At 31.5% G+C, this 27,229-nt stretch overlaps 4 protein-coding genes and 1 non-coding gene across 9 annotated transcripts; all 5 read left to right on the top strand.

The window, feature by feature from the left end:
- The first annotated feature begins 365 nt into the window (after window positions 1–365).
- On the top strand, window positions 366–447 carry TRNAS-CGA (transfer RNA serine (anticodon CGA)). Its single transcript has one exon. It is a non-coding gene; the product is annotated as a tRNA-Ser (tRNA).
- Window positions 448–943: 496 nt separating this feature from the next.
- Window positions 944–5,917, top strand: LOC110670724 (peroxisome biogenesis protein 2). Its single transcript, XM_021832882.2, has 8 exons — window positions 944–1,249; window positions 1,746–1,859; window positions 1,977–2,130; window positions 2,650–2,786; window positions 2,890–2,990; window positions 3,512–3,629; window positions 4,957–5,123; window positions 5,577–5,917. Exons 1-8 carry the CDS (start codon window positions 1,148–1,150, stop codon window positions 5,698–5,700), a joined length of 1,017 nt encoding a protein of 338 aa, XP_021688574.2. The 5' UTR covers window positions 944–1,147; the 3' UTR covers window positions 5,701–5,917.
- Window positions 5,918–8,069: 2,152 nt separating this feature from the next.
- Window positions 8,070–11,845, top strand: LOC110670710 (transcription factor bHLH68). 2 transcript variants are annotated; one of them, XM_021832857.2, is made up of 9 exons: window positions 8,074–8,671; window positions 9,108–9,426; window positions 9,571–9,645; window positions 9,862–9,927; window positions 10,191–10,256; window positions 10,419–10,475; window positions 10,641–10,685; window positions 10,972–11,019; window positions 11,300–11,845. In XM_021832857.2, the coding sequence occupies exons 1-9, from the start codon at window positions 8,484–8,486 to the stop codon at window positions 11,429–11,431; spliced, it is 996 nt and encodes a 331-aa protein (XP_021688549.1). In that variant the 5' UTR covers window positions 8,074–8,483; the 3' UTR covers window positions 11,432–11,845. The 2 variants fall into 2 exon arrangements, with proteins under 2 accessions (XP_021688550.1, XP_021688549.1); XM_021832858.2 differs by lacking the exon at window positions 10,972–11,019 and having other exon boundaries at window positions 8,070–8,671.
- A 4,328-nt stretch (window positions 11,846–16,173) lies between these two features.
- On the top strand, window positions 16,174–20,194 carry LOC110670711 (probable inactive nicotinamidase At3g16190). 4 transcript variants are annotated; one of them, XM_021832860.2, is made up of 5 exons: window positions 16,174–16,411; window positions 16,503–16,616; window positions 17,221–17,455; window positions 17,553–17,669; window positions 19,805–20,194. In XM_021832860.2, exons 1-5 carry the CDS (start codon window positions 16,364–16,366, stop codon window positions 19,876–19,878), a joined length of 588 nt encoding a protein of 195 aa, XP_021688552.2. In that variant the 5' UTR covers window positions 16,174–16,363; the 3' UTR covers window positions 19,879–20,194. The 4 variants fall into 4 exon arrangements, with proteins under 4 accessions (XP_021688552.2, XP_021688554.2, XP_021688553.2 ...); XM_021832861.2 differs by having other exon boundaries at window positions 16,187–16,411; window positions 16,503–16,574; window positions 17,535–17,669; XM_021832859.2 differs by having other exon boundaries at window positions 16,197–16,411; window positions 17,535–17,669.
- Window positions 20,195–23,091: 2,897 nt separating this feature from the next.
- Window positions 23,092–26,909, top strand: LOC110670712 (probable inactive nicotinamidase At3g16190). Its single transcript, XM_058149004.1, has 3 exons — window positions 23,092–23,366; window positions 23,464–23,580; window positions 26,682–26,909. The coding sequence occupies exons 1-3, from the start codon at window positions 23,186–23,188 to the stop codon at window positions 26,753–26,755; spliced, it is 372 nt and encodes a 123-aa protein (XP_058004987.1). The 5' UTR covers window positions 23,092–23,185; the 3' UTR covers window positions 26,756–26,909.
- The last annotated feature ends 320 nt before the right edge of the window (window positions 26,910–27,229 follow it).

Below are 27,229 nucleotides of genomic sequence, written 5' to 3'. Positions count from 1 at the left end.
TGTGACATAACATGGATGAATTAATTGATATTAACACTAATATTTCAAGTTGAATTGCAAATAAAATCCTCTAATAATATACGACATTGGTAATGACGAGAATCAAAATGTGGGTTTGATATGGTGCAAAGTAATAGTCATGAAGAGGTACAATTTTCTGGTGGAAATGGAACCATTGTATGCACAATTGTTTGGTTAGTTTTCTGCCCAAACACATTGCCAAAGTAGGCCTAAGGCCGAGACATAGTTCAGGAATGCTTTGCCAATGATGGGCGTGGCTAGTATCCCTCTCCATCAGAGAGTGAAAGCAGTTTTTGTCCCTATAAATACACTTAAAAACTGAATAGAAAGAAACAAGTAGTAAAGTCGATATGTCCGAGTGGTTAAGGAGACAGACTCGAAATCTGTTGGGCTATGCCTGCGCAGGTTCGAATCCTGCTGTCGACGGCTTGCACTGTTATTTTTGCATTGTGTTGGGTCGAAATTCCTATATTTTCCGAAGGGTAAATAGGTCTTTAAAGTAATTCAAGTTAATACTATGACATTACTTTTGATTATTTATAATATTATAAATTTTAATGCCATAAAATAAAATTAGATTAAAAATAAAAATTTAAATAAAAATAATATAAAAGAAAAATTACTTGAAAAACTACATTTTTCTAGAAAATTATAATCTCATTTAAATGATAATCGTTACCATTAAATCACAATAATGATTCGTAGTAAAATAAATTCAGAATAATTAACTTAATTTAAAAAAAAAGAAAAATTAATTTTTATCATAAAAAAATGAGAGGGTACATAAATTTTTTTTTTTATAATTTTTTCTTAATTATTACATAAAAAAAAAATTATTCTTGTAATTTTTTCTTAGTTATTCACTTCCCCCTCATTATCTCTCCAAACATTGGGTAGAGAAAAAGAGTAACAGACCCAGACCTGCACATTTTCTTCGAAAACACAAAACACTTGTCATATGACCAAAATACCCTTCTAATCTATCATCAATAACTTACATCTCCTTTTACACAGCCACAGTACTGTGTCTGTGAATAGTAATTAGCACAGCATCTCTCTCTCTGCTTCTAACCCTAGCAATCCCAGAATCATCATATCATCATGGATTAATTACAGCTTCTTCAAAATGGGTAGTAGCAGTACATTGTGTCCTCCAGAAGATGCGTGGATTCTTGCTCACCAAAAATTGCTTCCTCAATGGCAATCTCTCACCCTCTCGTCTAACCAGGTATTATTTCCTTTAATTTTTCCTTCCAACCATTAATTATGGATTTTCTTTATCTTCTGTCTCAATTTTTGTGGTTTTCTTTTACAAATTCTTTGCGAAATCAATCCCAATAAAAAGTTATGAACTTAACGCGACTAGAACTAAGTTTGTTATTGCTGAATTACTTTAGATGGCTAAATTTTTTCCTATTTCCACCAAAAAATGTTTATGGTTATGGAAGTATTATAGGGTTAAAAAAAACCTCGGAGAAAGATTATCCTGGAAACCATTTATTGCCAAAATGCTGAACAAATTATATTACACGCAAGTGTCCAATTTTCTGTAGTTCTAAACATGTTTTATTGTTTATTTTCTGCTCCAATTTGTAGAGCAAATTTAAAAAATTTCTATCTGGTCAAGTCTAGGTGACGATTTTTGAGCTGGGCCTATGTGCAAGTAAACAGCTTTCTTAACCGTATCCGTGTGGATTGTTTCTAATGTTTGGTTTCTGTGGCAGTCAACAATACCAATTTCAATATCTAGAGTTAATCAATTTGATGCTGCAAGATTAGACATTGAAATGTCAGCTATGTTAAAAGAGCAATTGGTCCAGGTCTTCTCTTTAATGAAGGTATTTCTTTGTCTCTTCTGGTTTATAACATTCATATTTTAATTATTTGGTCATATATGTTGATCTAAGGTTGCATGAGGCAATTTTTAATTGGTTTCTTCCATTTATTTGGATTAGCCAGGAATGTTATTTCAATATGAGCCAGAACTTGATGCTTTCCTTGAGTTTCTTATTTGGAGGTTCTCTATTTGGGTAGATAAGCCTACACCAGGAAATGCTCTGATGAATCTGAGGTATAGAGATGATCGTGCAGTAGAACCAAGAGAAAAAGGTTAGCACATTTACCCTTTTCCTGCGTATGCTGTTCCTTTATGAGGCTGGCTCTAATGTTATGTGTTAATTTTAGATTATTGTGTTTAGATTGAATGCCTTTGCAATTGATAAGTGATCGTCTAGCAAATTCAGTGGTTTTAGACGGCTTCCATTGCTCTCATGGACACGTTTAAATAGTTTTTCTACATGCTTATCAATATGTTCTTCGTCTCAGCTTTGATTGCCCTTTTTGGTAACATATGGGACTTTTAAATACAAGTTCTATATACTTTGATATGATTTTTTTTTTCTGTGATTTCACAAATGGGCCTTGTGTTCGCAACATGTTTAAATCAAAGATTCATGTCATTCTAACATTTGAATTCTAGTTGAGAAAATTTGTATATGAGATTATGAGTTTAAAGTGTGCAAGTTCTTTGATAATTTACAATTACAATGATGCTTAGCACTTGTCATCTGTTACCAGCTTGAACAAGTTGTCTCATAACTTTTGCTTGGCGTGTTGTGTTTCCTACAGTCAGAACAGGTTTGGAACAACCTGGACTTACTGTGGCTCAGAAAATTTGGTATTGCATTGCCACTGTTGGTGGTCAATATATCTGGGCTCACTTGCAGTCATTCTCTGCCTTTCGTAGATGGGGTGATTCTGAGCAGGTAATATGTTGTTTTTTCTTTTTTTAAACTTCATGTTCTTTTCGCCCTGGAAAAATTGGTGATGGATTGAACCAGGTTCTCATTTGCCTTTTGTGTTCTTCAGAGGCCACTAGCACGGCGAGCATGGATTTTGATACAACGAATTGAGGGACTCTATAAGGCTGCTTCATTTGGCAACCTACTCTTTTTTCTTTACATGGGAAGGTATGATTTTGAGCATGGTTTGTGAATCTAATTTTCCAAAAAAATAACTAGTACAAAATTTCAGCCTTGAAAGTTAGTTAAAATTGGTTTATATAAGGTGTAATATGCACATTGCTGGGGAAAAAATGTTAGTTAAAATTAGTTATATATCATTCTTCTGTATGGATTAATTTGGGCATATTATTGATCTTCGGAAATCTAATGAATGCCTTTGTTGTGATAATAGTGATTTCTGACAGGATTTAAGAATTGTTCTAGCTGAAGTTTACTAGTAGATATCTTTTACGGATGCATTTGCATGGATGACTCCATATATGAACATATTTCGGAAACACAAGTCTTTTTTCAGTTATTTAAATTAAAAATGTGCTCTTTTTTGTCAGATTATTTGATTGATAGATTTTATAATTATATTATATAATTTTATTGTTTGAAAAAAATACATAAATGTGAAAAGATTGTTCAGTTGATGACCTCGTTGGAGTTAATGAATCTTCATTTTCTGTCTTGTTTTGATGCAGATTTAGGAACCTCATTGAAAGAGTCTTAAGAGCAAGGCTTATCTATGGAGGCCCTAATATGAACCGAGCTGTTAGCTTTGAGTACATGAATCGCCAATTAGTGTGGAATGAATTTTCGGTAATCGATTATTAATTCCCAGTATTTATGAGCATTTGATCTTTAAGATTTACAAGTTATCTAGTCTATGTTGTCTCAAAGTTTCAACTACAAGGGAAATGCCTTTAATGACACGTTTTATCTGTATCTTTGTGCTACTATGAAGGTCTCTTTCTGTCCTTCTCAACTTTTTTCTTTTGATTCCTGAATTATCTAACGTCCTTTTCTTTTTGGTATTTAATCATACTCTTCGTTGTTCAGAATTGCCAAAGTGATTGCTTTTAATTAATAAATTGGCATAAGTTGTAGATAAGGTGAAGGGGTGAGACTAGATAATCTGCTTATGTAGAGGTCAAAAAGGAAAAAAAAGAAAAGAAAAAGAAAGACAGCACAAAAAAGTACCAACTCATAGGTGTGGAGAGAGAGGAAAATGGAATTGCAAATGAGATATGGGGTCACTTATCTCTTTTTTTTTTCTTTCCTTTTTTTTTTTTTTTGCTGCTCTTACATGATATAAAATATATTTTTTTAACCTAATATTCAAACTTATGGCTGTATTCTGGATTTCAGTTCTTCTAATCTTTTATTGTTGCCTTCAATTTTAACATATAAGTTCTATACCAAATAAACCCTGCAAAGTAAAACATTTAAAATGCTTTGTTGGGATACTCAAGCATTACCTGAAACTGAAATGCATCTTGCATACTACCTCTCAGAAGTTTTATGCATTGGTATGATGCCTGTTCAGTCATTTAGTTTGTTCACTTACCTGGGTTTCCTTGTGATAATCTTAGACAACTCATACAAACTGTTCTAGTCATTGCTATAAAGTTAAGAACAATGTATTGGAGGAAATTGAGGGCCTGGAAATGAGTATACAGTTGATGAGACAGTTTTTAATTTTATGTACAAGTTAATGTTTGAAGTAGTTTTGATGTCTAACAAAGCTGAATGCTGAAAGAGGATCCATATGGTCGACTCCAACTAGTTTGAGATTAAGGCTTAGTTGTTGTTATTGTTGTTAATGTTTTGAAGTAGGTTCTAGTAAATTGCTATTAAGTTGGATATTATTATTAAAACTCCTTAAGTTTAACTTGAAATTGACTAGAATAATTCTTCTTTTAGATGGCCTGCTGCTGAAGCCTCCAGTTAAATCTTATTACAGAGGTCATTGACTTTGAGGTTGTGTGCCTCCACCATATATTATATCACTAGCTGTGGACAATTTATATTAGTCGCTTGATTTTGGTTTCCTCTTTTGGGGTTTTATGTCTTTTGGCTGCTGCTTGAAATGCCTAAGTGTCAGCCTAAATTTGATCTGGAACTTACTTCTTTTAGTGATTTGCAGGAGATGTTGTTGTTGCTTCTTCCTCTTCTTAACTCATCATCTGTTAAAAACTTACTTAGCCCATTTCCAAAGGACAAATCCTCTAGTTCCACAGGAGACAATGGTACTTGTCCTGTTTGCCAGGCGATTCCAACTATTCCATTCCTGGCTCTCCCCTGTCAACACAGGTAAATAAATTATTTTTCCCTTGTCCTCGATTATTTGAAATTTTAGGAAGCTAATTTCAACTTAAGACATTGTCAGTAACGTTTTCTATGTGCATAGAATGGTGATAGGGCCTAATTACACATTCCTAATCCTTGAAGCGTATTGCCTTTTTTTTTTAATATATATATATATATATATATATATATATATATATATATATATATATTTTTTTTTTTTTTTTTTTTTTTTTGAGGCTCACTGGGTTGTAAATAGCAGTAGCAAAATCCTATCCCCTGTAATTGCTTTTTCTCTTCTATTTGCCTGAAGTTTGTTCCATAAACACAAACTAACACTGGTTTTAAGTTATTTCATGGTCTAACATATCCCATAACAACCTTTCCATTCTTTAAATACTTTTCAAATCTGGCTTTAGCATAATCTTTTGCTTCAAGTATGACTTTTCCTGTTGGCAGGTACTGCTACTACTGCCTTAGAACACAATGTGCTGCATCTCCATCTTTCCGTTGTCCTAAATGCAGTGAGCCAGTGATAGCTATGCAGCGGCATGGTTTTTTAGCCAGTGATACAAAATCCTAATCCTAGTCCACGAGTGATAGAGCAGTAGGAAGAAGATCAATATAAAGTGCTGTAAAAAAAAAACCAGAAAAAAAAAAAGAAAAAAGAATGCCTGCATTAGGCATATAAATTTAATCAAGTGATAAACCCTTTTTTCTTTTTAGAAGAAATTGTTAATCCAGTTGAGTTGGGAATCATTCTTTGTCATCATTCTGCAATTAAGAAATTCTTTTCTCAATTCATAAATTCGTCAAAAGCTCTGCACAGCTGCTTTCTTCTTGATTTACAGCTCCATTCTGCAACATTTTGACACCTTGTTCAATTGGTGGAGTCGTATCATCATTATTGGGTTCTAGGTCTTTTGGTTTCCGTAATTTAGTGGTTCAGGTAAGAACAAATAAAATCCCATATCAGTGGCTGCCATCGCTATGAAGTGATAACAATTGTGGGGTGTTCGTGTGGATGCTTTTGTAAGAAATGCCATGTGGTTCATGTCTCCAGCCTCACTTTTTGAGTGGAAGCGTGTGCAAAGTGATGTAATTTATGCCTTTATAGGAACAAACCACTAGATTGAAGAGAAGATCAGAAAACGTTGATGCCTTGGCCCGAAATAGGTAGCTTTTGTTGGAGCATTTCTTTGCTCATGCTGTTTCTTCCTCCTACTTGGCAGGGTGGTTTTATAATATCAACAGCTCCATGAATGGCAGAAAGTAGCTCTCTCGGAATCATGAATGAGTTTCTAGCTGCTCTGTTATGTCGGTCTGATTCAGGTGATTGAGAGAAGAAGCTAGTGTGGATGCAGCTCTGACTAGCATAGTCTTGCAAATCATAAGCATTGATGACAGGGATGTAAATTTTCGAACTTGTAACTGTTTGGGAGTGGTTCATTGATGAACTACGTGACAAAATCTTCTCATGATTTTCCTTAAATGTTTTTCTGCTACGTGGCTCAAGAAAGGGGAGCGTGCAAGGATTTTATTATTAGTTTTCCATTATTATGAGATAAACATTTAATTATTAGACTTTTAAGCAAATGATAAAATCATAAATTTTATTCCACTCTTTTATTTATATACCCTTATAAAAGAGTGAAAAATTCTTATTTAAATTTAATTTCTTATAAATTTAAGATATTTACTTAAAATTTAAAAATTTATATATATTTAATAAATAAAATTTATTACATATATTATATCTTAAATTTTTTAAAAAAATTTCAATAAAAGAGACTTCATTTCAGCTACATTAGCATATCAAAACAATTAGCATATCAAAACAATATTCTTATTATATATATATATATATATATATATATATATATATATATATATATATATATAATTTAAGATATTTACTTAAGATTTACATATTTATATATATTTAATAAATAAAATTTATTACACATATTGTATCTTAAATTTTTTAAAAAAATTTCAATAAAAGAGACTTCATTTCAGCTACATTAGCATATCAAAACAATATTCTTATTATATATATATATATATATATATATATATATATATATATATATATATATATATATATATTTCATTCAATTTGTGGGCCTACTAACGTTGGATGCATTATATCTCAGTCAAAAGATTGTCAAATATCCTACGATTTTCACTGTTTGATATATTATCTTGAACTTATTGCCTATACGTAGCTCTAAACTCTTCAAGAATTGCTTCACCCTATAAAACAACAAATCAAAATGATCCAAAATCACATCTTTGATGTTTATATGAAAGCATCTGATTGATCATATTCAGTTTGTTTTTATCATGTTGAGTATCTGTGGAGGTACCACAGAAAAAAAAAAATTAACTCAAAATTCAAAATATGTGTACATAGTAGGCTAAAATGGACAATCATTATATTTTGTCCCTCAGTATGAAGTCCAAATTAAATGAAAACCATCAAATGGCTTATCCTGCCATTTTGCTTGGAAGCATGTGCACTTAGTGCAAAATTAGCAGCCTGCAACCACATATATATATATATATATATATATATATATATATATATATATATATATATATATATATATATATATATATATATATATATATATATATATAATAAGATTGAAATAGTGCATATATAATTGGTGTGAGGGTATGGGAGTTTTCTTTTGCTAATTATAAAATCTTTTCTATTACTCAGAAATTTTAGGGCTAAAACCTACATAGATTCAGTATTTCTGTTTGCTAAGTTGAATTATTGCACTAGAAAAGAGAAAGCATGATAATGTGAAATAGACAAATTAATACTGTATATAAATTATACCTTAAATCCTACCCTAACCCTAATTCTTAATTCAAAAACAATCCCGATATACCACCTCAAATCAAGGAAACAAGTTATATAAGCTTCCATATAACCATTAGTTTATGGACTGAAAACATTGCCCACCAGCTTTTTTCTTACCCCACTTTATAATAAAGCAAAAGCAAAGTATAAAAAAGACTACTAAATAAATGAGAAGAAGGAAAGAGAAGGAAACATATGCAAAGTTCATTTAACCCCACATCTCTATAAAAATCCTTTGAGCAAATGGACTCAAAGTTTCTTCAACCTCATCTGGGAAAGCAAATAGGACTTTGATAGCTTTATCAAAGGGCTTGTAAGGGTGCATAAACAAGGACATATGTCGAAGTGAAAGAAAGTGAAGGGAAAAAAGAAACTGTATTTTTTTATATGCTTCTTTTGTGAAGGCAGGAATTGGAGTGTGTGTATGAGTGTTTTTTTTTTTTTTTTAATTTTTTATTTTTGCAGAGAGCTTGCCCATCAGTGCCAAGCTAATGATGGCAGGAAACCCTAGCCGGTGGAGCATGCATCCACCATCACAGCAGCCTTCTGCTTTGTTATCTTCATCTCCTTCTCCAGCTCTCTTCCCTTCCCAATATGTCCTCGGATCTTCTTCTTCACTTCCTTTCAATTCTTTGACTGATAACCAAGAGCTTCCTCAGTCATGGAGCCAACTACTTTTGTATATATCCCTCTCTCAAGTTCACTTCTTATTATATGTATTTAACATGCTGTACTTTTTTTTTTTTTATAAGCTAACATGCTGTACTTGATTCACAGAGTTTGTTTAGTTACTGATCTACAGATCATATTTTAATTTATTTTCTAACAGTCGCACTATCCACCACATATATATCTTCTTTTATTCAGTAAATACTTCAATTTATTTTCTCCCTTCTTTCCATCAAAATTCAAAGCTATGGCAAATTGTATGAGCTTTATTGTTTCCCTCTCTCTGAATATCCACTATGTATCTTGCGTAATACCCCATATATATATATATATATATATATATATATATATATATTAGGACTTGGGTTTTCAACTTTTGCAATTAACAAAAATGTTGGCGGGGCTTATTGTTAACTTGGAGGTTTTTTTTTTTTTTTTTTTTTCAGGGGTGGTTTGTCAGGAGAAGAAGAAGGCAGGTTTGGCCTGAGTCACTTTCAACCCAAAAAGTTAGAGAATTGGGAAGACCAAATCTTGAATCCATATTCAAGGGTTCCTGTAGTTGCTGATGTAAAACAAGAAATTCCTCAAAATAGCAATTTGTACGGTCATGGAGACGAAGAATTTCAGCCGCCCAGGCCTACTTGGTCACAAGTCATGCCAGTATCTTCTCCTAAGTCTTGTGTTACAACTCTAAGTAGTAATATACTGGACTTCTCTTATAACAAACCTGATGTGAGGAATCAACATCCAGATCAATCATCTATGGTAAGTGAGAGAGAGAGAGAGAGAGAGAGCAATTCTCCATTCTTTTCTGTGTTCAATGAGAAATTTCATGACATGAATTGTCAAGCGAGTTTGTTCATCGGGGGTTTCTCATATTCTTTCCTTTTTGCTTTCTTTGATGTATAGTGCAATAGTACAGTCACAGGTGGAATGTGCAAGAAGCCTAGGGTTCAGCAGTCTTCAACCCAACCACCTCTAAAGGTAATAGCAGCTTCTCTCTCTCTCTCTCTCTCTCCATCTTTCTTTATGAGCGTGGGTGTGCGCCCTGCCTGTGTCCGTGTTAGTATAATGTCTTTCTTGATCGTCTATTCCTATAGGCTTGTGTGATTCTTACTGCTATGTTTTATCTATTAAATTAAAATATGATAAAGTTTTAACAAATCCCGGTGCTCAATAACTTACTATCCACTGAGACAGGTGAGGAAGGAGAAATTGGGTGATAGAATCACAGCTCTTCACCAGCTAGTTTCCCCATTTGGAAAGGTAAAACCTCTACTTCTTCGTTTACAATCTCTGAACAGAAAAGAATAATAAATAAGCAGCGGTATTTTTTTTTTACCCTTAATTTCTTTCTTTCTTTCTTTCTATGATAAAGCGCATAAAGCCATTTTTTTAAAGATTTATTTTTTCACTCATCAAAGCTCTCTGTGTGCTTTTTATCTTTACTCTTTTGGCTCTCTCTTTTTGACATTAAAGAAGATCAAAAAGAAGAATTGGGGTGTGGATGATGTGTTCCTCTTTTGCAGACTGACACAGCTTCCGTCTTGTTAGAAGCTATTGGATATATCAGATTCCTTCAGGGTCAAATTGAGGTGATGTTTCTTTCACATTTTTTATGCTCTCTGCAACCAACTCTGAATCAGTGAGAAGCATGCAGTTAAAGTGCTCAATTATGCATGCTTTTTCTAATCATTAATTCTTTAGTTGTGGAAGTCATCAATCTTATTCTTTTTTCCCTCCTTTCAATTTTGCAGGCCCTTAGCTCCCCTTACTTGGGCTCTTCATCGTCAAACATGAGGAACCAACAGTCTGTAAGTACCCTCTTACATATATATATATACCCTTTCCTCCTTTCCCAATGCAAGACCAAGATTTCCCCTCTCTCTCTTTCCCCTCTGATGAGTATGCACATGTACTAGTTTAGCCCATGTGTGTGTGTGGCTTACCGTATTAAAAAAAAAGGAATTTTTTGTTAGGTTCAAGGAGAAAGAAATTCCGTGTTTCCTGAAGACCCAGGTCAGGTATGCTTTATTGGATCCATCACTATGTATCTAAAAAGAACTAGAAAGTCTTTCTTTTGAATATATGCATTAACTATGTTACTGTGCATAAAGAATATATATATATATATATATATATATATAGGCAAGAACAAGGTTCTCAGCTTTATGCACAACTTTACCTAATTGAAAATTAATTAAAAGCATAATTTTGGGACTAAAAAAAAAGGGTTTTGAGAAAAAGATTAAAAAGAAAATCACTAATACTTTTTTCTTTTCTTTCCCCTCCTTTTCATTTTTCACTTAGTTGTTGAACGACATCTGCCTGAAAAGAAAAGGAGGTTCTAACCTGCAGGTACTGATCTTGTTTTTCTTTGTGCAGTATCTTTATAGTTTTTGTACACTAACTTCGTTTTCTCCTTCATTGGACTTATTATTATTCTTTAGTGTGTGTGTGTATATATATATACATTTATACTTTTTCTTTTATACATTATTACTTTACAATCATCATTATCCTCATCCTCATCATGGCTCTACTATATTATATTATGCACTTTCAAATTAGATCATTGGTAGGAATTAATTAGGTTTATAAGAGAAGGGTATTGATACCTTTATCATAAATGTATCAGGATAGCCATGAAATGCCAAAGGACTTGAGGAGCAGAGGGCTGTGCTTGGTTCCTGTGTCTTGCACTCAGCATGTTGGAAGTGATAATGGTGCTGACTATTGGGCTCCGGCGATCGGCGGCGGGGGGTTTTGAAATTATCTGTGGCATTTTGATGAGTTTGAAGCTTTGAGATTGAATGATATAACATCATGAGCAGTCACTCTGCAACAATCTAAGGCTGATTGCTCATGATGCTATGCATTCTAAAGATTGGAAGGTGCCCAAATTATCGTTCATTGTACCCTTTAACTTAATTAAGATAATGATCTTGTATCTGTTGATTTTTCCTTAATTTCTCTATCTTATAGAGCTTCATGTGTGTGAAGCTTTTCGATTGATTAGTACGTAGTTTTGTTAATTGCAAGATGCTTATCCAGGAGTGTTAGCATTCTTTCTTCTCCTATTAGCAAAGGAAAGAATGTATCTCCATCTTTCTCTCAATTGTAACTGGCCTTTTGCTTATAAAAAAAAAAGGTAAAAAAAATCTCTACTTTTTCCTTCGATTTATGTTTAATTTTTTTTAAATATACAATAGGCTTTTATTAAGACTCGAATTAGATATTTTATAGCATGCAGGTCTTTGGAAAATCCTCTAACAACAATTAATTATTTGTCGCACCACAAGGCGATAATCAAACTAGCTAGAGGAAATAAGAAAAATTAAATATATTATTTAATTAATTTAGTACAAAGGGATTAAATATATTTATCAGAAATTTCCTTTATTTTCAACAATTTCTTGGTGATTGTAGAAAATCATCAGCTGCAAATGTTAGAAGAAAGATCATCTTGGATGTTAATTAATGCACGTTTATTGTTATCTTTTTAATGTTGATTATTTTTTCAAACTTTCTTTTTTAACTATCAAAAAGGAAAAGAAAAAGAATTAGATTTGCAAAGAAAAATAAAGAAACCACCGTGTCTGTAATTAACTTCAAAGGAAGAACAGAAATCACTTCGTGTCTTACGAGGACCTTGAGAGAGCCAGAGCCACCAATGGATTCAAAGAAGAATCCTTGGTGGGGAAAGGAAGTTTTCCATGTGTTTATAAAGGGGGTATTGAAGAATAGAACTGTAGTTGTTGTTAAGCAAAACTCGAAAGAACTCCACACTGAGCTTGATCTATTATCAAGATTAAACCATGCCCATTTGCTCAATCTGTTTGGCTATAGTGAAGAAGGTTTGAGTTCAAAGCTCATGGTTCCTTGCACCACCATCGTCATGGGAAGAACAAGGCACTAAAAGAACAGCTAGACTTAATAAATTAAAATTTTTAATGATTTTTTATTTATTTAAATCAAAAGCTTATATATATATATATATATATATATATATATATATTATTCATCCAAACAATGATAACTCTGCAACAACACAACAACAAAATAATATTGTACTGTTTTATACCTTTTAATGCATACAGTTCATAAAAGAGAAAATTTTTTTAAAAAAATAAAAATAAAAAATTGTATGAACATTCCTTTTCTTCTTAATTAAAGGCAACTTTTTACTACTACTCATTATAGCAATCCATATTTGTTCTTCAACTATACATATCTCTCTGCAAAAAAAAAAAAAAATCTCTTTTTTAAAGAAAAAAAAAGGCATGTGGGGTGCCTGACCCGAATATGCTTATACGGACCCCATTCTCGGGCCTTTTTAGATCACTTTTTAGTTGCACTCAAGTGCTAGGGAGCCACACATCCTTTCCCTCTCACTCTGACACGTGTCTTCACTCGTCACCCTTACCTATATATTACATCATACTCTTACTAACTATTACTTATTTCCCATTTTTCCTCTTTCATTAAATTATAAACTTTCTTTTTACTAATAAGTGGTTGAGAAATGGTGTTAAGCTAATTTCTATGTTTTTTAGAAATTTAATTTTCAGAATCTTTATTGTTAGAAATATTTTATCTGAATTCTGAGTCCTAAAATTGTTAACGTGATAATTGAATACTTAAAATTAATTAAAAAAAAAGAATTATAAACTTTTTTTAAACTGTCAGCCAAATAATTTTGGTATTTAATATATATTGTTTTTATATTTTGATTAAAATGTTATATTTTTTAATTTATTATTTATAATGTCATTTATTTTTAAATCTTGAGTATATCACTTGTTAATAAATAGAAAAATTACTATTTAGATTTTATATTGCAATGAAATTAATTATTTAATTCATTTATTTTGAAAAATATACTATTTAACCTCAATATTTTACTTTCGTTAAATTATTTAGGTTTTTCTGTTATTCATTTTATTCAACTTACTATTTAGTCCCTTTATTTTAAGAAAATTAATTAGTTAAACTTTATATTTTAAAAAATACTACTAGTAAGTCTCTTTATTTTATATATATATATAATTTTTAATTTTTTAGATATTATTTTTATGTTTTCTCTAGTAGAAAATAATTTTTCTGAATTATTTTATAAATTTAAGAAAATTGATTAACTTTTTTATGTAGATAACTTGTCCAGTTTTTATCAACAAATAAAAATAAAGAGAAAATGAGAGGGAAAATTGTGCGAGTGTAGATGAGAAAAAATATGAAAAGAGAGAAATAAGGAGAAAAATATTATAATAATTTCGGTATAAAAGATAATTATGGGACAAAATAGTTAACAGAGTCAAATTAACTAATGTATTTTTTCAAAATAAAAGAATTAATTAATTAATTTTACTAAAATATAGAAACTAAATAGTAATTTGAGTAGTATTGACTAATAAAAAAAATTGACCAATGGACTAACCAATTTAACAGAAGCAAAATACATGGACTAAATAATATATTTTTCAAAATATATGGACTAAATAATTAATTTTATTAAAATATAAGGACTAAATATTAATTTACCCTTATTAAATTTATTAAAACTAATCAATTCTTTTCTGTAGGAGTTAATCTTCAAATTAAAACCGACTTATTAATTTAATTCAATATTAAGCCACCTAAGAAATAATTAAAAAATTAAAAAAATTCTTCCTTATTTCTACATTATAATATAAATATATTAGATTATAAAACAGAAAGTGCTTTCTAATTATGGCTTCTATCTTTAGTCATTAAAGGAGAAAATTAACACAAGCATGCTCCTATGTTCAAAGTTACATTTATTGATGTTCCAAAAGCTTATTACCATCGTTAAGGTTGAGGTTACATAATTCATGGGAGTATTAATTGTGTTCTAAGTTATAAACTTTTACCCTTACTTCAATGATTTCAAGCCTGAAATTTTTATTACACCAAATCATAATTCTAATCATAATGTTACCCATTTTGTATCAAATCTAATTAATGTCTTTCATTCCAAACATTAATATCTTAAAAGTTTGAGATTTTGCCTTTGTGCTAATAACATAGATTATCCACTAGATTTGCCCTACTAAAGACAGACTGGTACATATGATTTTGGTCTTGAGATCCTTTAATGGAATCCTACAAATTAAATATCAACTTCACAAATTATATTATAAATAATTTATGAGTTTTCCTTAGCTCTTTGATTTGCATTATCAAACAATACATACGATCTGTTAAACAACGTTATACCAACAATATAATTAGTGGGTTTGTAATAAAAGGAGAAAAGAAAAAATAAAACTAAATAAAGAAATAAACATGTTAATTGAGGGGCAATTTCGTAAATCAATTTTGAAGCTGCAAAGGAAGCTCTCTAATTACATTTGAAGAATGATTTCTAAGCTAAGCTTTTCAAATCTATGATAACATAATGTTTATTTTGGCCCACCATTAAAAGCATCTAATAATTTAATTGGTTAAATGTATTGGAGATGATGAATTTAAATCATTTTGAATTTTTTATTTAAATTAATTTAAAATTTTCAATTTAATCTTAATTAAAGAAAAAAAAAATTTCTAAGTTAAATTTTTTAATTTATTGATTTAAATAAAAAATAAAGAAATTTAATATCCTATTTTTGGCTAAATTTTTTATTTTTTAATTTATCTCAAAAATAAAAAATTTAATTTTTAAACTAAATTAACCTTAAATTAAAATTTGTGAATTAATTTAGAGAAAAAAATTAAAAATTAACTAAATCAAACATTCATGATAAGTACATAAATTGAAATTGAGTATTAAACATAAATTTAGCAATAAAAAAATAATTAAAATAACAGTCAATCAAGCTTAACTTAATTTATTAGCTTTTCATATATTTTAAAAAGATGAAAAATAGATGGTATATATGGGTATCTTGAATTTGAATTTTTCATAGTAAATATTTTCATAATTTTATTGAGAGTTTAGAATAATTATTATTTTAATAATAAATTTTAATTTAATAATATATATTTTTTTATTTTAATAAGTTTATATCTCTGAATTAAAAATTATTACATGCATTTGAAATATTAAATTTTAGTATTGTTTGCATATAGTTTCCAATGACATAAATGTGTAAGTTATTTTATAAATTATAAAAACTGAAATCATATTTATATGAACAAAGAAGCATATAATTTAGATGTATTATGTAATTTGTCTTTAAAATTTGATAAAACTATTATTTTAAATTAATTTTCACATAATATTAATAGACTACATATGCAAAATCATCAATAGCAAGAAGCTAATTTTCAAGAGAATTTTATTTAGTGTTACAATCCTAAAATTTATTATTTTCTTAAAAAAAAAAATCCAATTCCCTTCAATTTTTATATTATAATTAATTCCTTTCCTTCCAGAACATGGGATTTTCTAACCAAATCTGTAATAATTAAGAAATTAGATCAAAGTTAAAACATGATTGGATACTCACGCAGTAATCAACAACTCCCTGGCTTTCTGCTAAAACACAGACGGAGAAAGACAAATGCCACTTGGCTGCAAACTTATAAAATTAATAAAAATAACAGAGTAGAACAGAAAAGAGACAATGAATTGAAAAATCTTTAATCTTATAACAGCTTTAGATTGGAAGGGAAACTGGTATTCACTCCTCCCTTGTAAAGTTTCAGACTTTGAGCAGGTGTTGCAAAATTTGAGAGTAAAATGGCAGATAAATGGAAGCAGACTGCTCTCTTAGTCATTGACATGCAGGTCTGTTTCTCACTCTCGGAATCTTTATATGCATGTGTGTAGTTGCATATGAAATTTTACTTGATTTGGTTCTGGATTTTGTGTATTTTAGAATGATTTTATCCGTGAGGATGGGTTGATGAGAGTCGATGGAGGGAAAGCCATTGTCCCAAATGTGATAAAGGTAGTTGAAATCGCTAGGCAGCGTGGCGTTCTTGTAGTCTGGGTAACCTTCTACTTCTGTTTTATATTGATTGTAACAAAATCAATTCAGTTTTCTATCTCTTATAAACTCTGTTTGTTTCCTGGGTAAGTTATGATTCTTGGGAATTTTAAGTTGCCATGGAAAAGTGAAGGGATTTCTAGTAAGAAATGGTATTGCCAAGCTTCACCAATTTTCATCCACTTAGGTAGTGTGCTGTTTCTTTTTGCAATAAATGTTGAGGGACTGTTGTAACAAATAGGAATCTCGGAAAATTTGGGGCCTACCTTGAGGATATAATTAGGGAGATATATGTTATGTAAGTAGGAAATTGGACACAGAAGAATTTAGGGACTGTTGAGTTAGTGATTTGGAGGACCCCCTTTTTTGGAAGGTAATATCTTACTTGCGTATTGTGTCCCGAAAAGGCAAGAAAACTGTGTGTAATTACCTAAGATTATTTCTTTAATTTTGCTTTGCTTTTTGTATACTTTTTCTGTTTAGTACTCTGCTTGATTTTGTAGAAAGATAATTCTAATCTGTTACTGATGGATATTAGTTGGAAAATTCAAGTTCACAGTCCTCTGTATTTATGGATGGTGAGTGTTATAGGACTTTGTGGGTTTAGGTTGTCCGAGAACATGATTCGCTGGGAAGAGACGTCGAACTTTTTCGCCAGCATTTGTACTCTGCCGGGAAAGTGGGTCCTACCTCTAAGGGAAGCAAAGGTGCAGAACTGGTTGATGGCCTTGTGATGAAAGAAAGGGATTACAAGGTGGTGAAGACACGCTTCAGTGCATTTTTTAACACCCATCTTCATTCATTTCTTCAGACAGAGGGAATTAAGAGTTTGGTGATTGTTGGTAAGTGCAATTTCAGGATTCATGACCCTTTTAAATAGAATGACATAATGAGGCATTGTTGATGTTCATGTGATTCAAGTCTTTGCTGCATCTTTAGGTGTTCAAACTCCAAATTGCATCAGGCAGACCGTCTTTGATGCAGTAGCACTGGATTACGCTAATGTTTCTGTTATTGTTGATGCCACAGCTGCTGCTACACCTGATGTACATGTTGGTATGTATTCTTAGATTTGAAATGAGTATGGTTTGATATACACTTGATTTGCACAGATATTGATCCTTTGTTTTAATTCAAACTTTCAAAAATTTGACTTGCATGCTGATATTGTAATTTGGCTCCCAATATTTTCAGAATGACGGGTATGAGAATAATTTTCTAATTTCTGTGAGAAAGATGAAATTGAGACTAAAAATTAAGACTAAGGTTGACGGCTTTGTTCATTTCTAGTTTAATATCTATGATTTACTGCATTACCTGTTGCTTTGCGTTGTACCGTGTAGGATTTTCGTCCAAAATCAATAATGGTCCAATGAATTTCAGTAGGCAGTAGAATATCTAGGAGATTTTATTTTCTCATTATTACAGTTTGTTTGCAGTTTTGAGGTAAAGATCAATAAAACGATACCCACAGTCAGCTTTCTGTTTAAGCATGACAGTACAGGTCATGTTATTCTGTGTTTGTGAAACATGGACTGAGAAGTTTCAGTTTATAATGTGTTTTAGCCAAAAAGTTGGAAGACAATGTGACTTTAATCACTCCAGAGGTGATCCTGAATTTATGTGAAAGGTTTTGAACTTGATTGTAGTATTAAGTTTGGTCCAGCTTCAAGTTAGACTTGCTACAAAAAAAAATACCTGACCATATATAAAGGCTCCATCAAAGTAAACAACTGATCCATAATCATGAAGTGCATCATCTATGTTGACAGATTGATAATGTAAATCTGATTTGTTGTTGACATGTGCTATTATCATGCTTTCCTAGAGCCAATTTATAAGATATGATAGAGATGGTCTTTATTAAGAGAGAAAGCTGGTGGAGAAAACTTTTGCTTAAAATGCTTTTATTAGATGTATATCTTGTCCTTATTTTAGCTGTTGGAAGGAATTGGAAGAGAGTGAATAGTTTGTGACTGAAGTATCTTCAGATGATTTGGCTGAAATCTTGAACTCAAAAGATGTTGCACATGAACTTGTGATATCTGATGACAGAGAATTTAATATGCCTTTTCAAATGCATTCACAGTATCACCTAAGGTGTTTGGGTGATTGCGTAAATAACTTGAATTTTGTATTATATATGAGAAGGGTTGGGAAGGGTTGTTGTTAGCACACAGGAACAACTTTGATCTCTTATAGTAGTATGTGGAATCAAGGCAGCTGAAGTGAAATAATTTGTGTAGAGGAGATTAAGATCTTTTAAAATTGGCTGCTTTCTTCAGATTTGGATCTGCATATGAATTTCTGATCTTCTCTTGATGGCCACTGGAATTCAATGCACAGAGAAAACATTATCAGGCAATATTAAAATGGGAAAATTGTAGAAGGATAAAGTAGATGTAACATATTTAGGAATGTGAAACAGAATGGACAATTGGGTCATGATATGATATTAGATAGTTATAGGACAAGTGTTTTGTATCTGACTTGAAATACTTGAAGATGAAGTGGAACCTAATTAAAACCCCAATCTCATAACACCATTACAGAGTAAATAAGATCTGCCCATTGATAATTTTTACAGCATTCCTTATTTCTATGCTAAGAAGATAAATAAAAGGGTAAATTACAATTTAGTCGCTAAGGTTTGACAAAACCAAGCAATTTAATCCCAGATATTTGGCAAAACCTATAATTTAGTCACTCTATCCAATTTTCCATCCAAGTTAGCAAAATGACCAAAATGCCTTTAACTCTATATATTTTCTAACTGAAGGATTTAGTCTATAGGATTTTATATTATAAACAAAATAGTAATACTATTTAGTCCTTGTGATTTTCTAAATTGTAAGTTTTGCCAAATATTAGGGATTAAATTGCTTGATTTTGAAAAGACAAGACTTAGTTGTAGGTTTTGCCAAACCTCAAGTTTAAATTGTAGTTTAACCTAAAAAAAAAATTGATTTCTCCATGTCTTATTCAACCATTTGCACTCCTCTTTGGAAACTAGATGCATTGGTTAACATTTTTCTAGTGTTTTCCCATTCTGCATACTTGGCTAAGTGGATGTTCTTTCAATTTGTCGTTGATAGTGTATAACCTTTTTATTTTGTGCATTGAAATTTTAATGGGTATAAAACATTGGCATTCATGACCACTTAACCTGGGTTTCTATTTCGATGAAACAGCCAATATCTTTGACATGAAAAATATTGGAGTTGAAATCCCAACATTACAGGAATGGAGCGAGTCTGATGCTTGATCTACTTGACGACTATACAAGGTTCAAGCTCTCTTGTGGCCCTTGTATTTCATTTTATCTGATGCATGGGCAGCATTGTGCTTGAACGGATTAATATCATAATTAGTTGGTCATTTTATTACTGCATAGTGCATGCTTTTACATTGCAGTCTAGCAGAGAAAACACATGCAATGTAATATTTGTTCTTCAACTTTTGTTTGTATTATTGAGTTGCTGCTGGACCGAGTAATCAGTTTCAACATTGTATACTTTTGAATTTGATATAATAGGCATCTTGCTAGTGAACTATTCAGGTTCATTGCATGTTCTGAATAATGTTGAAAACTCTTTCATTCTCGTTACATGCTTATCAAGATAATTATTGAATGTGAGTACCATAGGCCTCATAAGCACTGTCATGTTGTATGGTTGAGAGCCAAGTAGACTGGAACCAAACAATTGATGAATGATGGAGCCCACTAAAAAATGAGGTAGTGTTTGCTTTGGAACAATGCGATCAGAGGAGGAATTAGCATCATTGCCTGAAACTGCAGAGGCTGGCAGATCGTTTTGGTGCCTTGGTCTGCTGTCTGCCTGTGCTTTAGGAAGTAAACCGAACCCAGCAGAACAAGTAGTCTGGAAATCATGTTCTTGCACTATTCATCACTCTCATTCCTCTGAAGTTTAGAATATGATACATTGAAATTTGGAAGATTGTTTTCTTGGTTGATGTTAACAAAAAATGTTCTCCATGTGGGAAGCGGCCCAGATCCATACCTTTCACTTTCCCATTTTCTTCCATTTATTTATTTTATTTAGCTTGCTTACAGAGGTTTTCTTTTTATCATCCTTAGTATTGAAGATACAAGAAAATTCAAAGCTGAGATCTCCCATCACTAATTCCTGATTCTTAATGGAATGTGGGTTTTCATTGCAAGTGGGAACCCCCCATATGTGTACTGTACCGCTGTACATGTTTGAGGAGAGGAAGAGTTTGCCATTTGGGCTGGCTTGAATGCCCGGCCAACCAAACTTTTCCTTTCGGCCTGTGTAATAAATCCCTGTGATTATTCTTTACTTCATTGGAAATCAATCAATGTATGGGATAGTGACCTATTATGCGATAATTAAGAGGGGGATGTCTTAATTGCTGATTAATCAAGTTACTTAGTTAACCCACATGCTTTTCAGTTTATCAGTGTGAAAAGGAATTAGAGAGACAAAGTAATGAAATGGTGCACTCTATTACATTGAGCTCATAATTGATAATGGTGAGGAGTTTTCATTTCTCAATTTCTGTGGTCATTTGAGACCATTAATTACCAAATGCAAGTCCTATTAGACATTGATAAGCAAGCACCCATCATTCATGGAACAATTAATGTTGACTAATTAAAGCATAATCAATTAATAATGTTGCATGTTTGGCCCCAGATCTAGGAAACGTCTGAATTCTTCCATGTTTGTTGTGATCAAGACAAGTACACAGCCAGACTCTGACCAGATATGAAGAGCTCGATCGATCAGTGCCAACCTACCAACGTGTTCTATCACAATAAATTTTATCAACATGTTTAAATGTTTTTTTAAATTAGTATGATGTAATAATTTATAAAAATTATTTAATATTTCAATTTTAATATTTTAATGATTAAAATGTGTAAAATTTAACAGATAATATTTTTAGAATTTGAAAATTTTATTATTTTAAATTAAATTTTATATAATATTAATACGCTGTGCTTGTTTGATATTATTGTAATAAAATTTTTATTTATATCTAAATTCAAAATAAAAATATATAAAATTCACATATTTAATAAGTAAATTTCATTTTTTGAATTTATAATAAATTGAATTTAAATAAGAATAACATACTGAAATATGAAATATGATTGTAGTAATAAACAACTCTTTAGCTTTCTGCTAAAACACAGACAAAGATAAATGCCACTTTACCACGCACTAATACAAATTAACAAAAATAACAAAAGAAAACAGAAAAGAAACAATAAATAGAAAGATCTTACAACTGCTTTAGATTGGAAGGGAAACTGGAACTCACTTCTTCTTTGTAAAGTTTCTATCAAGCTAGCGAGCTAAAGAAGAGCTAAAGAGTTATTTTCAGTTAACTAGTTTCAGCTTTGTTAGTTAGATGAAAGCTGCCACTATAATATAAGCTTATAATATAACCGTAAGGCTTATGATCATTGATAATTTCTCTAGGGATTGGAGTCTAATCGTTACATGTCAATAATTTATTTTATTAATATATTAAATTGAATTATTTTTTAGACAATAAAAAGCATATAATTTTTTATTATGTTATATAATTTTAATGTATTAACATTTATTTTTTATATGAATAAATTTATTATAAAAAATTAGTTTCCAATAAATTATTTTTAAAATATATTTATATATTAAAATTTTAACTATATTTATTTTAATAATTATTTATAAAATATATAAAATTATAAATTATAATAAAGTATTATTATTAATTTTATAATTTTTATTTGATAATATATTAGCCAGACTCTAATCACGCTCAGCTAAAATTTAAACTCTTTACCTTTGGTTTTTCTTATATTAATAACCGAACCGATTTAAAAACATCGGTATTTATAATGCTTGGGACATCAAGATGGAGAAAGCCCATTGCGGCTCTAAGTCCACGAGGAATACTGGACAAAACATGGTACTATGGGCTGCAGTAAGGCTCTGATTTCCTTAAAGCACACCAGGAAATTGAGAATAACATGGCCCAGCTCAGGTTGCGTGCAATTCCAAGTGGCCTCACGTCCACTGTAGACCTAAAGTGAATTTATTTATTTGTTATTTTTTTCTTTGACGTCCAACACCTGGAGCATGGCCTGAATTTCCCTGCTTTTCCACACTACCTTTTGCACAATTCATGGCCTGCATAAGAGACAAATATTTATAATTACCTCGGTTTTTATTTAAGAAATAACTACCATATTTGCTTGTGTCTTACTCTTATTTGTTTGATATAAACCGACATGAATTACGATAATATTATATAATTTGTTTTTGGGGCGCTTTGGAAGGTAATATCTTAGTTGCCTATTGCGTCCCAAAAAAGCAACAAAACTCTGTGCTTAGCTAATATTATTTCTTTAATTTTGCTTTGCTCTTTGTATGCTTTGTCTGTTTAGTGCCCCTATTACTGATGGACTTTAGATGGAAAACTCAAGTTCATAAGTCCCTGTATTTGTGGATTGTGTGTGTTATGAGAATTTGTGGGTTTAGGTTGTCCGTGAAAATGATTCACTAGGAAGAGACGTGGAACTTTTTCGCCGGCATATGTACTCTGCCGGGAAAGTGGGTCCTGCCTCAAAGGGAAGCAAGGGTGCAGAACTGGTTGATGGCCTTACGATGAAAGAAAGGGATTACAAGGTGGTGAAGACACGCTTCAGTGCATTTTTTAACACCCATCTTCATTCATTTCTTCAGACAGAGGGAATTAAGAGTTTGGTGATTGTTGGTAAGTGCAATTTCAGGATTCATGACCCTTTTAAATAGAATGACATAATGAGGCATTGTTGATGTTCATGTGATTCGAGTCTTTGCTGCATCTTTAGGTGTTCAAACTCCAAATTGCATCAGGCAGACTGTCTTTGATGCGGTAGCACTGGATTACGCAAATGTTTCTGTTATTGTTGATGCCACAGCTGCTGCTACACCTGATGTACATGTTGGTATGTTTTCTTAGATTTGAAACGAGTATGGCTTGATTTACACAGATATTTATCCTTTGCTTTAATTCAAACTTTCAAGAATTTGACTTGCATGCTGAAAATGTGATTGTCTTGATGTAAGTTGGCCCCCAATATTTTTAGAATCATGGGTATGATGAGAATAATTTTTTAATTTCTGTGGGAGAGATGAAATTAAGACTATGGTTGATGGTTTTGTTCAAATCTAGTTTAATGTCTATGATTTACTGCATTGGGAATGGTGCATTGTATTACAGGTTGCTTTGCATTGTACTGTGTAGGATTTTCTTGTCCAAGATCAGTAATTGTTGTATAAAACCACACACACACAATAAAGAACACAAAATTTAACGTGATTCAGCGTAAGACTACTCTACTAAATAAATTACTATTAAGGAAAAATAATTTCAACCACTAATTATTTTTCTCACCCTTAAAATCACTTAAACAAAACTCACGGAATTCAACACACCTCTTTACTTTGTGGCTCTCTGCAATACATTCTATATAATGACCAAACAATTTTACATATTTATAAGCCACTAAAATCTAATCCTTTTAAGACTCTAATTATTAAATTTCATAATTTAAATTTTACTAAACGTTCTAAACTAATTATGCTTCCTAAATTAATTATACTTCCTAATTTCAATTGGACTTGGACTCTAACAATCTCCACCTCCAAGTCAAATGAAATTAGTATTCACAATTTCTGCAAAAATTAATTTTTTCTTGGGTTCTACTTCCTTGCATTTTTGATTGTTGATATTGTCTCTTGCTTCCACTTGCATTCTTCCAATCAATGTGCTTTCTTTCAATTTGTAGAGATTCTTTGTACCAATCTTCTAATCCTTCATGATCACAAGAGCACATTGGCTAACTCTCATGACTTCACCATAAATCGAATACCCATAACCCAAAGAATCTAATTTACCTAAGGAAATTAAGTTCCTTTCAAATTTAGGAACATTTCTCACTTCATCGAATACTTTTACTTGATCACCATGCAGCTTAATTTTCACTCTTCCAATACTTTCAACTTTTATCTTGTTCCCATTGGCTAACTTCAATTTTTCTCCTTTTTTTCTTCAATCACATCAAACCACTCATTCTTTAAGCAAATATGGAATGGGCAAGCAGAATCTATTAACCACTTATCTTGTAATGGATCTTTTGCTTTTTCCTTATCATCATCCACATTCAAACATTCACTATCAATATTATCATCTATTGCAATTGCAGCAGTTTCTTCTTTTTCTTTTCCGTGACTCCTTTTGAATTGTTTAAATTATACAAGATCTTCCTTCGTCTTCATACAATGGTATTGAATGTGACCCTTCTCATGACAATAGTAGCATTCTCTATCTTCATGGTTTACTCGTGGTCTGGAACTCGATCTACTATTCCTTCTCCAATTATTTCCACGTGAATTGCTTCTACCACGATTAGAACTAGCAACAAAAGATCCACATTTATTATTACTACCTGTCTTCTTGAACTTTTCATCATCCAAGATAACTGCTTCAAAGTCTCCTTCCCAACTGATAGAGCTGTTATCAAGCTTTTATAAGAGTGTAGGAGAGAGGTTAAAAGCAAGAGGGCTTTATCTTCTTCATCAACCTTCACACCAACACTAGCCAATTGGGTAATTAATTTATTAAAAATATTAAAATGATCCCTCACATCAGTACCTTCATCTATTCTGAGTTGGTACAACTCCTTCTTCAAGTACAAACGATTTATAAGTAACCCACAGTCAGCTTTCTGTATGAGCATGACAATACGAGGTCATGCAATTCTGTGTGAAAAATAGACTGAGAAGTTTCAGTTTATAATGTGTTGTAGTGAAAAAAGTTGGAAAATGATGTGACTTGAATCACACCAGAGGTGACCCTGAATTTATGTGAAAGGTTTTGAACTTGATTGTAGTATTGGGTTTGGTCTGGTTTCAAGTTGGACTTGCTACAAAAAAATGTATCTGACCATTATAAAGGCTCCCTCGAAGTAAAAAACCAATCTATAATCATGAAGGGGACCATCTATGTTGACAGAATGATAATTTTAATATGATTTGTTTGTTGACATGTGCTATTATTTCCTGAGCAAATTTATAAGATATGATAGAGATGGTCTTTATTAATAGAGAAAGATGGTGGAGAAAGCTTTTGGTTAAAAAGCTTTTTCTTGGTTGCATATCTTCACCTTATTTTAGCTGTTGGAAGGAATTGGAAGAGAGTGAATAGTTTGTGGCTGAAGTATCTTCAGATGATTAGGCTAAAATCTTGAACTCAAAAGATGTTGCACATGAACATGTGATGTGTGACGGAGAATTTAAATATGCCTTTTCAAATGCATTCACAGTATTACCTAAGGTGCTCTGGTGATTGGGTAATTATCTTGATTTTTGTAGAGAGTAGATATCTTGAATTTTGTATTATATACGTGAAGGGTTGAGAAGGGTTGATGTCGCTAGTGCACAGGAAAAACTTTGATCTCTTCTAGTAGCATGTGGAATCAAGGCAGCTGAGGTGAAATAATTTTTGTAGTCATTAAGATCTTTAAATTGGCTACTTTCTTCAGATTTCTGAATCCGCATATGAATTTCTGATCTTCTCTTGATGGCCATCAGAATTTAATGCACAGGGAAAATATTATAAGCAACATTAAAATGGGAAAATTGTAGAAGGATAAAGCAGATGCAACATATTTAGCAATGTGAAACTGAAAGGAAAATTGGGTTATGATATAATATTAGATAGTTACAGGACCATTTCATAGACAACATTAACGTTTTTACAGAGGAAATAAGATCTGCCCATTGATAATCTTCACAGCATTGCTTATTTCTATGCTCAGAAGATAAATAAAAATATGATTTCTTCACATCTTATTCAACCATTTGCACTCCCTCTTTGAACTAGATGCATCAGTAAACATTTTCCTTGTGTTTTCCCATTCTGCATACTTGGTTAAGTGGATGTTCTTTCAATTTGTCCTCGATAGTTTATAACCTTTCTATTTTATCCATTGAAATTTTGATCATTCGTGACCAATTAACCTGGATTTCTATTTCAATGCAACAGCCAATATCTTTGACATGAAAAATATTGGAGTCGGAATCCCTACATTGCAGAAATGGTGCGAGTCTGATGCTTGATGTACCTGATGATTATACAAGGTTTAAGCTGATGCATGTGGCATCATTGTGCTTGAACGGATTAATATCATAATAAGTTGGTCATTTTATGACTGGACGGTACATGCTTTTACATTACAATCTAGTGGAGAAAATGGAATATTTGTTCTTCAGCTTTTGTGTGTATTATTGATGCATGCATTTTAGATCATCATTTAGGTGTAATTTTTGCACACAATTTACCTTTGTTCATAGTTATTATTATAGATATTAGCATATATTTAGTCAATTTTATAATTTTCACAATTCTTAGTTTAATTTTTGGAATTTATTTGTTTTGTAGGTTAAATTTGGAGAAATTTGATGTATTTTGATCAGAGTAGTCATTTGGAGGAGATTAGAGTTGAATTGTAAAATTTTTTGAAGTTGAGTAAAAAATGGCCAAGAGTTACACAACCTGCAGCACAACCAATTTAGCTTATGTCGCAGGTTGTG

This window comes from Hevea brasiliensis, chromosome 6 (genome assembly GCF_030052815.1).
Source record: "Hevea brasiliensis isolate MT/VB/25A 57/8 chromosome 6, ASM3005281v1, whole genome shotgun sequence".
Classification (NCBI taxonomy): domain Eukaryota; kingdom Viridiplantae; phylum Streptophyta; class Magnoliopsida; order Malpighiales; family Euphorbiaceae; genus Hevea; species Hevea brasiliensis.
This window is presented reverse-complemented; position numbering and strand designations above follow the sequence as displayed.